Here is a 15972-nt window from a genome sequence, read left to right as displayed (position 1 = left end):
AGACACAAACACAAATTAAGTCACAGGAAGCTATAGCAACATTCTGCTTGGATCATTAAAATAATGTGGTCTGACAGGGGGATCCCCAGATTAGAAGCCATTCTGGCTCTGCCATTTTTCTACTTTGTAGCCACTCATCTATTTTGGTAAGGTTTCCCCAGCTGCTTGGAAAGATGACAGTGTTGCTCATTGCAACTTCCTGGTTTTGCAAACTTCCAGATTTGTTGTGAGAACCAGTCTGTGTTAACTCAGTGCTTGGGGCAGGGGCTGGATAAGGGTGGTGGATATAATTATTTCAGGTTATCTCCAACCCTTAACTGACTAAGAAAACAAACAAATGTTCTTGTACTTCTACCTAATTCCTTTAATTTCCATTCTTCAGTAATATGTAAGTGACAAGAGTTTATTAATGCCCCATACCACAAAAAAAAAAAAAAAAAAAAAAAAAAAAAAAAAAAAAAAAAAAAGATATAAAGCTATTAAAGCTATTAGAGAGTATCCAAATGAGGGTAACAAAGATGGGGAAGGGCCTTGAGGTGAAACCTTATGAGGAGCAGCTGAGGTCATTTGGTCTGTTCAGCCTGGAGAAGAGGAGACTGAGGGGAGACCTCACTGCAGTCACAACTTCCTCATGAGAGGAAGCAGAGGAGCAGGCACTGATCTCTTCTCTGTGGTGCCCACTGACAGGACCCAAGAGAATGGCCTGAAGCTGTGTCAGGGGAGGTTTAGGCTGGATACTAGGAAAAGGTTCTTCACCCAGAGGGTGGTGTGGCACTAGAGGAGCTCCCCGGGCAAATGGTCTCAGCACCAGCCTGACAGAGCTCAAGAAGTATTTGGACAATGTTCTCAGGCACATAGATAATGCTCTCAGGGTCAGGAGACAGACTCAATGGTCTTGCAGGCTCTTTGCAACTCAGGATATTCTATGATTCTATGAAATAAAATTATTTCATGCCCACGAAACCTTCATGCAACCACCACCAGTAGAAAAGCCCAAAGGCAAAATAGCAATTCCATCTCTGTAAAATGTCTTCATGGTAGAATTAGAAGGATTTGGGGGTTGCTAAAAAAAAAAAAAAAAAAAAAAATACCAATTAACACTTCCTATCAACATCATGCACATTCTGGGCTGTGGAAAGTACTGGGTCAAAGAAACAAAAGTCCTGTAAGGAAAAAGAAAAAAAAAAAAAAAAACACCAAACCAAAAAAAAAAAACCATCTGAGCTTATAAGCAGAAACCTTCATAAAGCTGACTTCCAAGATGGCAAAGTTTACATTAAATAGATCATGCTATATCCTCACCTTCCATGTTAAATAACGTATTTTAAACATACAATTCTAAGATGTAAACCTGCCTGCACAAGGGGAGGAGTACTTATATATAGAAAAAGCAGCATTAAGGAGGAAGAATTCGGCCATTTTTTTAAACAGGAGGGTTAGTTTATGTGAACTTCAAGTGACCATGAAACTATGGTGTCAGTGTACCAAGCACAGCCAAGCTGATCTAAGATGAGCTGCTGATGAAAGGGGTTATCCTGTCATCAGCTCCCAGCAACAGGCTGACGTGTCACCAGGCTTCCCATCAGCACCAGTGACCCTTTGACTCCACAAATTCAACTTCCTGAACTTATTCAGGAAGTGAACTATTAGAAAACTTACTCTACACCAGAGAGAGTCAGCAAGCACCTAACATATCTCAGCCCCCTGGAACAGCCTGCTTTGGGATCAGACATGTTCCAGAATTAACAGACAGAAAGGGGAATGAAGGCAGGCAGTGTAACAGTTTGTGCCCTGATTGCTCCTAACAGCCTTTTGTAATCTGCTTCTAGAGATTACCAGCACACGAGTAGGACCCAAGGTCACCTTGCAGTTCTTCATCCACCACAGCAGCCTACAGCTCAGAAAGTCAGCAGACCTTCACCTCTGCATGTATCACAGGTTAGGAAGCCAAACAATGTGCTTGAGCCTTTTTCCTGCTACCTCTGCTGAGCTGGCAGTGACTTCAAGCAAAGAAGCACAGGTTAACTATCTCAGTTGCCAATAGGAGACCTGCCAGAGCTCATATGTGACATCTAAAACATAACAAAAATCATATGGGTTTAAGCTAATATTAAAGTTTTTATAGCAGATTTAAAATCAGTTTGTCAACTCAAGTTTCATTTCCAAAGAGAAGTTCAGAACAGAACTATATTTAAACAAAGCTTAAACAATTTCTGTTCTGGCAAAAGAATTCAAAAATTCCAATATTGCTTAATATAACTGTGCAATTGTTTTCATGTTCTCTTTTCAATTTTGATATATATAGCAAATTTCAACTTCCTTACCATTCCTCCCCTCAGCTCCATAAACAGCAAAAGAATTGTGAAACAAGAGAAACAAAAACCTCCTTTTTAGAAGTGCTTGGGAAGAAGTGTTTCTTGGCACAGCAGAATGGTTAGTTGCTTTGATTCAAACACAAGTTGTTAAAACAAGATGTTGCAAAGTGCTAAGAGAGTAGTTCAACATAATTTTTAAAGAAGTACAGACAGCTGAATGAAGAAAAACAAACAAAAAATTAGCCTTGCAGTCAAATCAGAAGGTAACACCTGCAACATCATCTTGTAAACAAGAACCAAGGCTTGTCACGGACAAGTACAAGGTCACCATCATCAAAGCAGCCAGCCACAGTGATGTTAGCTATACTCACAACATATCCACAGCCAGAGCCACCCAAGGCCAACCATGGTAAGAGACAGAGAAGGGCATGTGCTCTAAGTGTAGCCAGAATTACACTTTAATAAACTGCTGGGGGGAAAAAAAAAAAAAAAGAAAAGAAAAAAATAGGAACAAGGTAGATCAGTTATTAAACTACAATTAAAGCATTAAAAAAAAAAAAAGAAAAACGAAGAAAGGAAATAAAAACCACATGGGGTAGAACAGTAAAACTTTCAGAGAGACCTTAAAAAACAATGGTAAGGATAGTCTCAGCTGGCATAAACAAAATTTGTCAAATAGCAGCTGGCTATTCATAAAGATAATATTAAGCTGCAAAATGTTAAGAAATAAATTAAAATATTATCTGTCAGCACATTCATAAAGTATATAAGACTCACCATGTACACTTGTTACTAAGGAGGAAAAAGTTAATATTTAAGCAGAAAGAAAGCATTTGTGACATTAAAAAGAAAAATAACACTCATACTCTCATACTTAAAAAACGGTAATCTTTTACTTCAGTCAAATCTTATACTTCATTAAAGAGATTCCCTTGAAATTTGATAATTTGCTGGAAGATATTTACATATCAAGCCTTTCATCTACCCCAAAGGAAACCTCTTAAAGTTTATAAATAGCTTTTCCTATAAGGATGAACATTTTCTTCTGCTGTAATTGCATTCTTTCAAGTAATAAAAATGTTAAACTCCTCTTACTATTCCAGTCTTCTCCCTAATCTATTCCTGATTTTTGTCCCTTCAGTACAGCTGTAATAGATGGACAAGTCTCCACCAGCTTTCATTAACTTAAGATAGATAATATGACCACACACACTTCATTCATCCTTGTCAAGTGACCAACCTTGCGTCTTCTTGTTCTCCTATGAACATTCATTTACACATTTTAGTCACAACTTCCAAGGATCCTTTCAAAGCAGCAAGTCCAGGAAACAAAGACAAAAAATACAAATAATTATGCTGACTCAGGCAGCAAGCCATGTCCTCCAATACGGTCCCTTACTCACTGCATGCATCTTTCATTCAGGACTTTGTAGAACCTGTGGTTCATTCCTTAGCACAACTTGGTGTGTAGAAGCAAGGTCTGCCTACTGCCACAAACAGTTTAGACAGTTTGGTTCCTCTGCTGCTCCGTAGAACTATGTCCCTAAACAAGTAATTAAAACAGCCCAGAGCCTGATCTTTAACCACAAAGTACAGGGGCATGACAGAGCTCCTGTCTGCAAAACTAAAATCTTATCCTTTCATAAGGTGGGAAGATCCAAGTATAATTCCCAGTGCTTTTTGGGAACAGTCTGCATTTGCTTACTCCCAACACACATCAATTAGGCAAAGTCTAAACTGGATCAAGGAGCTCACTAAAAATTAGGCAGAATAGACAGGACTAAAGCTTGAGCCCACATCCTCTGTGCTTAGTTCAAAAAGTATGAGCATTGCATATAGCTCCAACAAAAGCCCAAAAAAGGTCTGAAAGAAACACGCAATCTACAAGCACATTCCTACCCACAAAAAGTCTATGAAAGTTCCTGCAACATGCCAAATGATCCTGTTCTCTCTACCATCACAAGAGCTAAGCCAGAAATTGTACTGTTCTATAAACACTGGAGACTGCAGGTCAGCCATTCTCTCTGATGTCTCAAAGCACTACTCAAAACAACACCTCTAATCCCAAGATCTTCTTGCTTTCACAGTCATCAGCTGAAGGCCACAAAACTACATTAAACACTTAAGATCCATGAAAAAAGCAGCTTCCAATAGCAGTTGTCTCAGGAGTCTGTACTGGTGAAAACTGAAGCCAGAATAACAGGAACATTGGGACACATCCACACAGAAGCAATTTGCTCTCAAGAGTGAGACACGGAAGCCTGGCACAACGAAACCTGAGCATATTAGCTAAGGCAGTGCCTGTTTTGAGAACAGATGAGTTCAGTTTCCTGTTACATCAAACAGTAACTTTCATCAGTCCTACGTGTGCTCAAAAAAAAGCAAGAAGAAAAAATTTCTACTGACATCACACTTAGGGCTGGGCAGTGGCAGATTAGGAAATACAATGAGTCACCGTAAATACAGAACACATCGTGAGCATTTTTTAAACTACCATGCAAAATTTCTTCTCACCAAAAAAATCCAGATAATACTGTTTAAGTGAACCATACCAGAATAAGAATAATAGTGCCATAGTGCCTTCACACAACAGAAGTGGTTGGGGGAAACAAAAACACTGTAAAAAGAACAGTATATAAAACACCAGACCACTGCAGGAAGAAACAAAATCAGCACAACTCAGCAATCAAGAAGGAAACATCAGCTAAAATAAGTTTATGGGTGGACAAGGGAAAAGGAATATAAAACTGAAATTACAATATAACTGAAAGACAGGCATGCAAAGAAAGGACAGCCCACAGAGCTATGTTCCAAAAAAGAATTTACTCTAGAGAAGCTGCCAAGGTATCTGTATATGCATAAAAGAAAACCAAAATATAAACACAAAAAACCCAGTTTAAGTAAAAGAATGGGTTATCATAAACTCAACTGCTATGTGTTGGCGAAAAAAATCGTTAGTGAAATACTGAGACACTTTCTTTTTTTTTTTTTTTTTTTTTTAAGACTAAGTCAAAGACCTTTAGAAGAAAAGGAAGTAGCTTTATCCAGTTTGGAAGCAAATAAAATAAGACACTATAGAAGAAATACAATGGAGATATAAAAACTAGGCAGTGAGGAAAACTACAAAAGAATAAAAAGGATGCACATTTAGCCACCATAATTCAGGCTAAACATCTTATTCTCTGAACCACAATGTTGCAAAAATGCTACTAAAATACACATGACAATGAAAGTGGCTTCTTTCCTGCCAGTGTGGAAACTTCCCCACAGGGTGAAGTAAAGCAAGCAGTGTTACTAAGGTAAGCATAGCAGGGCTTGTCAGCAGCTACAAATACCTGCTATTTGGAGTATGCATGGGTCAGAAGAATTAGAGATGTGAGGCTTCTGTACAAAGTTATTAGAACTTCAGATGCAGAAGTTTCCTTTTCTTTAGGAAGTATTTGTGGCTTGATATTAGGGGATTTCTTTTTGATGCAAGTGGAAGGAGAGAGGAAGGAAGACTGCTGAAATTATTATCAGCTGAATAAACTTTGGTAAGAGAAATACAGCTCTGGCGCATGGGAGTTGGCTGATAATGCAGAAAAAACAAATCAGATCAATAAGTGCTAATGATAACATTAAAAGTTTTCAGATGGAAGGTGGATTAACTGGTGTCAGACCCTGACAATCTCTTCTTCGGGTCCCAGCACCAAAGAAGGCCAGATCACTACTGCTGCTTCTACATTGAGGTTTTTTATTATTACTTTCATTAGATATCAATAACATTGCTATGGATTTTCTGAAGGCAGTGAATAACGTACAAAAGCTTTCTCTTTTAGCATTCTTGAACCAGAACTACTTAAGAAAGTCTTCAAGTGATATACTGACCACAGCTGTAGTCCTTTTGACCCACAAGATTTGGCATCTCTTAATGATGTGACATTTTATTGTTAAAAATCTCACTCAGACTAAAACTTGCTATCAATGTGTTTTCCAAAAGAATATGAAATTTTTAAAACCAATATTTTTTTTTTCTTAATGCCACCTGTGACAAGATGCTTCGGAGCTAGAATTAAGAAAGCTTCATTTGGCAACAAATCACCATGAAAAGGTATATTAAAAGAATTTTGAAACAAAGGAGTTCTTTTTAAGTATGTGGATGATATATTTTTTAAACAAATTCATATTCTTGCCAAGTTTGTTTTTTAAGACATAATTAGCAAACCTGAATGTTGAAATAAAGCATGCTTAGAGTGCACCAAGCTAAAGATGAATGCATGACTTTCCTGTAAAAATTTAGAACTTTTTAATCAAATTGTCCTTCTCTCCTGCAAAAACAATCACATCATGAACATTGTGGAATGTTCATCTGTTACCAAAGTCATGGTGGCAAGGCTGTTACCTGCCTTTTGAACGGCCTCATTTGAGTGTGCAACACATCATTAGATTGTCTGGCATAGCAGGAGCCAAAGTCTTCAATAAACACCAGCCAAGCTGGTTCCTCCCACACTAATTATGACAGCTTGACAAGAAGTGATGAAGAAACCACGGAAATATGACACTTTCTCACAAGCTTTTAAAAGGGGACAAAGATGGCAGGGGAAGCCCACCTGTCAGGATGAAAATCCTGTGTCCTCACCTTGAAACAAATTAGGAAAAAAAAAAAAGCATCATTTAACAGCAGAGCTCAAAGCTGAGACTTGATTCCACACAGTTGCCAGGTTCAACTGCATCGACTTGTCACATCCCCAAGCCAAGCTTGGCTGAGCTTAGAGAGCCGCCAGAAAGCGAAGGCAGCCGCGCTCTCGGAGCTGTCAATCAGTAGGTGGCACTCTTCAAACTCCAACCGGGGGAAGCCAAGCACCAGCACAGGCAAGGACACACTACCGAGCAGCCTGGAACTTCAGGAGAAATACCAACAAGAAATACTGAACTGTTTTAGCCATAACCCATGGGAAATGCAATGGCTTCATTTCTATAATACATAAAGCAACCCTTGTATATAATCTCTGATGTTCCTAGAAATTACAATTTTTGGGTGCTATAAATATTTTGGATGAACACTATTCTACACTACTGTAACAAAATCAGTACCTTGAAAAATTACCCCTTACATCTCCAGAACACTTTGAGTGCAGCATTGTAGCTAATTATGTAGAAGGAAGTCAAACTCATGACTGAATTTTATCTTTTTTTCATTTAACAAAAGATAGCATAACTATTTGTGTGTTATCACAGCTGTTCTTCAAAGCTGGACAATAAATTTGTTACAACAAAGGAAACAGATAAACAAATAGTTTGGAACAATATATGAATTGTTATTTCGGTGAAATTTACTAGTGAAGGTGGGACCAACACACCCAAAGATTCAACTGTTTTTAGGACAGGAGTTAAAATCAATACAAGGTATAACAAAAATGGAAACACTGTTCCATTAAAAAAAAAGTGTCAGACTTCCCATTCCTGCAAATCATATTTCTTCATTTAACAATTACACTTTAAAAAAAAATTTGTTATCAATGCACTTTACTACTTATTTGATAAAACAGTAAAAGAAAAAGCAAATTTAGTAACAATGTTCAAGTACAGGTACTTGTAATTGAAACAGCCAGCAGAGGGAGTATAAAAACAATTTAAAAACCCTCAAACGGCCTTTTTTCTTTATATATATATTTTTTACTTATGATTTAGCTCTCTTTTAGAGTACAATAATAGTGCCAACAGTGCAAACATTGTAATATTATAAAACAAACAAAAATCAAATACTCAAGTATTAAACAGAATTACTTGAAACTCAAATACTTTTTAAAGTGGCATTAAAAAAATGAGCTGATACTAAACTCAATCTGAAATACAATTTTAAACACAAGCAAGGTTAACATTAGTCAACAAGCTGTATAAGCCATATCCAAGTTCAAAATCCACTCACTCACAGACTCTCATTCTTAACTTTCTAAGTCCATGATTCCATAATATTGAGAGAACGTTGGTTAAAATCTATTTGTATTAGAAAATGGCACAGAATCTTAAAACTGAACAGAAGTTCCTGCTGTACTGATCTGTACGATGGACGACATAAGAGCAAGAAGCCATAAGAGCAAGAAGCCAGGTATACGCCCTAGATCATTAATGCATTAAGAACTCACATAACTGTTTCAAAATCAAGTCACTAAGTCACACACATGTTGAACAAAAACTCATCTTTACACTTCAGGTTTTCACCATGTCCAGCTGATGAGGGTGGCTTAAACATGAGCAAAAAGGAAAAGGACACAAAGGGAATGAATGAAGCTGCCAGCCTTGTGTTAGAATATTAAATAAGCTGCCAACCTCCTCACACAAGTGACAAAAAGAAACCATCTCCCAACTCATCTAAACTGTCCCACTGTGCATAATCACACCTTCCACAGTTCATCTCACAGGAGGAGCAAGGTTACTGAGTTACCAGGGAAGGCATTACCTCCTCTCTCAAGGCTTATGAGTGCTAGGTACTCCCAAACCATGAGGCACAGGCAGCAGAGCTGAGGAGTCAAAGGGACAGAACATTAGATATTCCAAATGTAAACTGCACGTTTTACAGAAAACCATTTGTAAAAATACCTAACTTGGGCCTTTCTCCACCCTTAACTGCTCGTGCTTGCATGGTTTTCATTACCTTTCCATGTCATTCCTTGCTGTCTGCCCTATGTATTTTTCTAAGTAGAGTGGCAGTGCTGAAGACCAGGATACATGGTGTTCCTATACATTAATGAAAAATGTGAAACACTAGTTGTGATGGGAGCTGTTGAGTGACATCACTTATCATAACTATATCCTACTTTAGTGATAATTTTGCTTTCAATTAACCTGGAGTCAGAATCCATGGGGTGAAAACCAGAGACAATTTCACTTCTTACATATTCTAAATTTTAAGCATGATTTAATTGGAAAACCAAATTCTGTCCACCTTCACACACAGGATTCATTGCTGAAGATCAGAATCTAACTTAGAACAGCCTGACTGCAAAAAATGAATACACAGACCAGGAAAAACAAGACTCAAGACAAGATTGACTTTTCCATTAGATCACATAACAGGAATACTTTTGACGTGATTTAAATTTTAATTGCTATTTTCTTCCTGAACAACATATCTTACATGTATTCCTTCTTAGAGTGCTGCTTAATCAGAAAGTCTTAGCACGTGGCATAGAAAGTATGGACTAAAACAGCCAGAAAAAAGATAACTGTAGACACTAAAAATACACTGATAATTCTCTGACAAGCAGAAAGCCCACATTGTGTAAGGAACTCATACCTGCCAGTAGCCTCATGGGACACAGATGACATATGCTACACCTGCATCATGAAAGAAGACCTGGAATGTGGAAGGAAGATGGGATGCTCCCCTAAAGGCAAGACATTTCCTGCAAACCTGAAATACTGGAATACCTGGCAACTTGCAGTATTCTAAATATGACAGAACTCCCCTGGAGTATTGATCCAGGATGTTCAATACTAAAAGTTTCCTAAAACACCGTGTTATGCACCAAGACTTTAAACAGTTAAGAAAAACAACATACACCACAAAAAGTTCATATAAGCTTCTGCAGTCCAGTGTTTCATTAGAAATTTTAATAAGAGAAATCGCCAGATATGGCACAAAGTGAGTATTGCAGAACCTAAAATTTTAATAAGAACAACCTTTTAACAAAATACTGACTGGAGAACATGCAAGTCAGAAGAGCTGAGATGAAAGAAGGAATAAATCTCTAGCCATTTCACTGTTTTCCACTCTTGAGGATTCTGTTATGCCACTTTTAAATCTCTCCAGGAGGACTCATCTCAGTTCTCTTCCCTACAGAACCCCTCAGGTTCCCTGCAAAAATATTTAGGCTCTCTTGTTTTGTCTTTAAAGTCAAAGAGCATATATATGCACATGGATATGATTTAGAACTTAAAATACAATTCAGGAAACAAAAGCTATGAGACACAGCACATTATCTTCATTATTTTACATGATCTCATCCTCTTCAAAACAATGATAGCCTTCCGGCTGCACTGTAACCAGGAGGACTGTGCACAGCACTCCAAACAGTTGGACAAGTGCTCTTTGCAGTAGCTGCACTGGAACTGAATAGTATCTTGTTTGACTTCCCTCCCCTCCTTTTTTCAGCCTGGTTTCCTAAGGAAATCAGATTTATGCAATCACTCAGGGAGGCAGGGAAGGGTACACATATGTACATATGCACCGCATGTGAATGTCTGTCAGTCTGTCTGACCTCACTAATACCTGTTGAGCCCACTGGTCACTTTCAATCACATTCAAAAGAGGAGCAGAGAATTTCAGACTTTTAAGTTCTTGAAAGTTTCATGAGCACGAGCTGTGGAGAATGGAAAAGTGTTTCCACAGAGAGAGGCTGCATGTCTTCTTAGACGTCAGTAAACTCACAGGGGAAAGAATAGTTCTGCTCCTTTCCTGCCTGCCGGAAAATCTTCAGTCAGAGGTCACAGTCAGTGAAAGACAACCAAATTTCTAGTGTTCAAGAGTTCATAAAGTAGCTTAAGTTGAATTCACTACTGCTTTTCAAGCTGTTTTGAACAAAGCTGATGTTTTCCACATCATCTTTTTCCTGGTCTAGCATAAGAGTGAATTGCCCTACATGATACACATTCCCTCGTTCAGTTCCTTGCTCTCAAGACCACTTATTTTAAAACATCAGCATTGTACAAGCTCATCAGCCCTCTCAAGCACAAAGAAAATTAAAACTGGAAGAATTTAGGATTCCCTTCAGGTCTCAAGACTAAACAAGTATGTGGCTCTGTGCCATAATCAACTATTGAATGAAGTTGAAAAAAGACAGTGCAGCAAATATAATAATCATCTTTATTCACCACTACTCTGGAAGACAAGTACTACTACACTTGCAGGCTCTTGTGCTTAAGACAGCTGTAAGTAATAAAACAGATAATGAGGTTTCAGTAGACATCTCTGTAGCTCTCCTTGCATCTCCCCAATGAACCATACACGGTTCACCTGTATCCAAAAAGCCACCTATAACAAAGTATACTAACAGAATAAAATTCAAGTCTAGGGACACCTTAAGGCATAGATCCACAAACTAAGGAGCTGTCACAAGAAAATACAGCCACAGCTGATAGAAGTCACCCTGAGCAACAAAATACTAGACAAAAAAAAAGTTCCCTATTAAAAAAAGAAAATATATAATACATATATTTCAGCCCTGATACATGCACTGCTTGTAAATTCTTTAGTCCCGTGACCACACCGAAGCCCAGCACATTTCCCGGCGGGGTGCTGGAACTGAGGGCTGGCGGGGGTACAGGGGCAGGCAGATCCCGGGAGGATTCGACCCGAAGCCCCGGCCGTTCCGGGGCCACCCCAACCCCGGGGCGCGCAGCCGGCGGGGCGCGGCGTGCCGGGGAAGCGCCTCGGAGGCGAAGGGCGAGACAGCCGACTGGCAGCCGGGCCGCACGTCCCTGCGAACCGGGAGTTTGTGCCGTGCGAAGCCTCCTCCCCGATCCCACAGCCCGCCGCCGGGCTCCCCCGGCCAGCACGGGGAGGGCACTCGCCGAGCCCCGCACCCAAAGGAGGCCGAGCTCCGGCCCCACTCCCGCCTGCCGGCACAGGGCGACCGCGGCCCCGCGCCCTTCCCCCGCCATCGGGCTCGGTGGGAGCCGGCGAGGCTTTAGGAACGGCTGGCTGCGGGGAGCCCTTTGTGGAGCGCCTCAATCCCCCCTTTATTCTGCCCTCCCCGCCAGCCGGTCACTATCCCCGTTCCGGCGCCAGCCCCTCGTAGCAAGGAGCACATGTTTCCTCTCGGGCTCCTGGCCCGCCTTACAACGAGGCACGGCCAGGGGAAGGCGGCACCCGGTACCAAAGCCGAATCAGAAATATGGAATGTGAACGCGCGTGGCAGATCTGACTGGGGATGCAGAAAGAAGCGATCCATTTCACCCTTTTCGGTCCTCCGCTGCCGCTTTTCTGTCAATTGCCGATACCATAATGCTTCCTTACTGCCTGTTCAAGTAAGTAGGGGGGACAATCTCCACTCCTCTACGTGTCATTCCTGAGCAAATTAAGCATGTACCAGGCAAAAGGCTGACATACATACAACGTAGAGTTATCTGATACCGGAATGATGCCGAAATCCTCGAGGCGTTAACAGCCAGCTCCCACAAAGAGCACTCAATTACATCCAGCATCTCCTTTGTCCGTGCATCCTCAATACACACCCGGCCGCTCCTCCATGCGTCCACGCACGCCCCACGTATACGGCCCCTTTGTGTCCTCGCCTCCCCCCCACTCACAAAGAAATACCCTTTCCACAAGGCATGCACCCAGCCTCGGACACAGCCCTTCGCCTTTCCCCGAGACACGCGGGACCCGCCGCCGGGCACAGAGCTCCGGTACCTACTTGTATTCAAGAAACAGTCCGTAAACCTCCTAAAGCAGCTTGCAGAATTAGATCCATCTTCCATGTCTGGCCCTAGGAGTAGGGGAGACGAGAAGGAGAAGAAGGCGCCTCTCTGCCGCTGCTGCCGCCTAGGAGTCCTGCTCCCGCCGGGGCCGTCGCCTCCTCGGATCCCGTCGCCGCGGGCTGCTGCTGCTGCAGCACCGAGGGAATTGCAGGACCACGGGCGAGAGGCGGCTGGGGAGAGGAGGAGCCGGGAGTGGTGCTGCCGGGGGCCGCCGGCTGCGGAACGGAGCAGCAAGCCCTGGATGGAGGAAGAACAGAAGAGTCTCCTCCTGCCGCTGCCGCCTGGATGGGCGATCAAGTGAGCTGCTGCTGCTGCTCCGCCAACATCTCTTCCTCCTCCTCCTCCTCCTCCACCTCCTCCTCCTGCCGCTCTCGCTGCCTCTCCTCCTCCTTCCCTCCCTTGGAGACTTGTGAGGTTAAAGGAAAATGAGGAGGGGAAACGAGGAGGCGGCGGCAAGAAAAAAAAAGAAGATGGAGAAGCGTAGGAGAAGGAGGGGATTGGAACGAGAAAAGGAGCCGCTGCCGCTCTAGAGACGATGCTGGCAGAGACGGCGGAGGAGGCTGTGCCTGTAGCGCGGCTCCTGCTGCTGCTGGTGGTTGTTACGAGGAGAGAGAGGGAGCTGCAGGCAGCCGAGTCGCCTCCAGGAGCTGGGGGAGGAGGAGGAGGAGACCCGCCGCTGCCTCCACCTCCACCGCTCTGGCCATGGGAGTGGAGCGGGCGGCTGCCGGAGCCGGGCTTTTCCCCGAGCGCTGCAGCTAGGGGGGCCGAGGGGCGGGATAAGATCCGCTTCTCCGGGTTGGACATGCTTCCGCTCTTCCCTCCCTTTCGTGGTAGTTTAAGGCAGGACGTCTAGCACAGATACAGGAGTAAAGCGAAAGGGGAAGCTGGAAAAGGACGGAGCCAAACAAGGGGCAACCGCGGATCGGTCCTGCGTTCCCTCCGGCAACTCCCGGGCAGTATTTCCTCCGCACCCCGGCTCCCCGCCCTCATAAAATCCTTACATTTCCGTTCCCCCTTTAGGCCAGAGGGGACAGGGCGCTACTGACCGCCAAGCGGTTTCAATCTCCTTTAAAGTCCGCTTTTCCCCATGCTCCCACCTCGCATTCAAAGCAAGAAAACGGCAACAATCTGTATTTTCTTCGAGAGAGGCAAATATTGCCCCGTATGTGCGCGCTCGCCTGCAAAGAGGCAGATACAGTCACTGCAGTGCCGCTTCCACACCAGCCCCGGCCGCCAGAAAACGCCCACTGGCGGAGCCAGCGCTTCCCAGGCTCCCTCCCTGCTCCCTCCCTTCCTCTCACTGCTAGGCGCGCACAAGGGAGCTACAGCACAGCGGCTACCTAAAGGGAAAGCGGGGAGAAACACGAGGAAAAGATCCTCCCTATGCGGTGTCATTATTTTAAACACACATTTCCAGCTGCTGAAATCAAAAGGCGGGCGCCCTGCTAATCCTGGGCTGCAGACACCAGAGAGCTGCCCCTCCGTTTCTATGGGGAATCCAACACCATTTCCACGCGAAGATGCGCAACCCCTCCCCGACGCTCAGCATCACACGTGTTTGCTTTGGCTTCCCCCTGCCTCTCCCATCACTTGGCATACTGACAGCCACCCACCCCTCAACCCCAGCCCTCCGGCTCCCCGGAGGCTGCCTCAGATGCTGCTCTCAGGCGCAGTGTGGTCCCGGGGCTGCCACCGGCTTTGCTCCGCAAGCACAGGCACTGTCGCTGGCCAGTGGAGCCTGTCGCGTTGGCCAGCCGCCACCTCGACCCCGCGCTGGGGTCCCTGGCCATTCGGAGTCCCTCCCCGCCGCCTCCTCCTGCCATCCTGGCCGCAGCCCGCCCGTCCCTGTGCTTCGGCGGTCCGCGCTACGGCGGCCCTCAGCGGGGCAGCCGCCGGCCAAGCGCCCGGCCAAGGGAAGCCCAAAGGCGGGCTCGGATTGGAGCGGGGCCGATGACCGCGCTCAAAGCCCCCGCCGCTTGTATTTCGTTTTCGCCCTAAATTCTCTCTGCCCTGCTCGTCAGCTGCTGAGAGGCGGGAGGAGAGGGCCGAGCCCACCGGGATTCATCTCCAGCAGCAGGAAAGGACAGCCAGTATCGCCAGTTTGCTATGGGGCTCCCCTCAGCCATGCCGAGCGCTCCCGTCGGGCCGGGCCGAGCGGGACCGCGGCCGTCGTAGAGCCGATGCCCCACGCCGCCCGTCGGCACGACCGGAGCCCCCGGGCTTCGGGCACCCCGCTGCCGAGCTCCCCTCCCGGGGCACAGCCGCGCCCCCAGCACTGTCAGCGCCGGGAACCGGCCATCATCGTTCACCACCCGTGCAGCCGGTGCAGCCCTTGCTTGGCGCCCCTGCCCTCACCCCGAAGCGGCGGCGCTCACCTGGGCGGGGGCTGCGATGGCCGGCCGTCGCCTCCCCTCGCCCGGCGGCAGCCGTCGGGCGGCGGGGCGTATCCCCGGCCCGCGGAGGGGCGCGGGGGCTCAGCGTGGGCTGCCTGAGCGCCAGGCGGGAGCTCCCTCGGGGCACCCGCGGTGCCGACCGCCAGCGCGGGGGCACCTCTGGGGCCCGGCTGCGAGGGGCTGGTGCCCGGCCCAGTGTCACCCCGCCGCGGCAGGACAGCGCGCCCGGGGCTCCTGCCCCGCAGCTACCTGGACGGGGCGGAGGGAATCGCTCTCCCAGGTAGACGACGCATCCCCTCGGCGTTCCCCCCCGCCAGCGGGAGGAGATGCGGCCGCCGCGCTGGTGCCCACCCTAGCGGGGCCGCCGCCGTGCCGCTGGCAGCAGATTTTGTTGAGGCGCGGCGGGGTCCCCGCCAGGCAGGGCGGGCGCTGCCCCGCGGCGCGGATGGAGCGGACACCGCCGCCACCGTTGCAGATAGTGGCGGAAAAGATGTTTGTGTTGCCGCTGCCAGCAGGGCACCCGAAAAGCGGGAGATTCTGTTTTGCTCCTCTACCTTCCCGGAGATCAGACCTCCACGTCGTCCGCCGCCACTCCAGGTGCGGCATTACCGGGTCCAGGTGTCGGTGGGAATCCTCATCGAACTACCGCAGTCTTCCTATTTCCGTTCAAAATTAGACTCGCTCTTTCGAATTTCGACTCCTGCTTCGAAAACAGTGTAAACCTACGCTTTTGGGTTTTATTTTAAATCGTTCAAGTGTTTTATATTTATCATTTCAGGACTTCTTTTAATGCTAGAAAACAC

The 15972-nt window shown here is 45.4% G+C and overlaps 1 protein-coding gene across 4 annotated transcripts in view; it reads right to left on the bottom strand.

The window, feature by feature from the left end:
* The window catches only part of PDE10A (phosphodiesterase 10A), a 167787-nt gene extending 154064 nt beyond the window's left edge, over window positions 1-13723 (bottom strand). For all 4 annotated transcript variants that reach the window (XM_059841257.1, XM_059841259.1, XM_059841258.1 and 1 more), the window contains exon 1: window positions 12713-13723. In XM_059841257.1, coding sequence (XP_059697240.1) covers window positions 12713-13580 — 868 coding nt within the window. In that variant the 5' untranslated portion in view covers window positions 13581-13723. The remainder of the gene's footprint in view (window positions 1-12712) is intronic.
* Between the last annotated feature and the right edge of the window lie 2249 nt (window positions 13724-15972).

Source organism: Haemorhous mexicanus, chromosome 3, assembly GCF_027477595.1.
Source record: "Haemorhous mexicanus isolate bHaeMex1 chromosome 3, bHaeMex1.pri, whole genome shotgun sequence".
Lineage (NCBI taxonomy): Eukaryota > Metazoa > Chordata > Aves > Passeriformes > Fringillidae > Haemorhous > Haemorhous mexicanus.
This window is presented reverse-complemented; position numbering and strand designations above follow the sequence as displayed.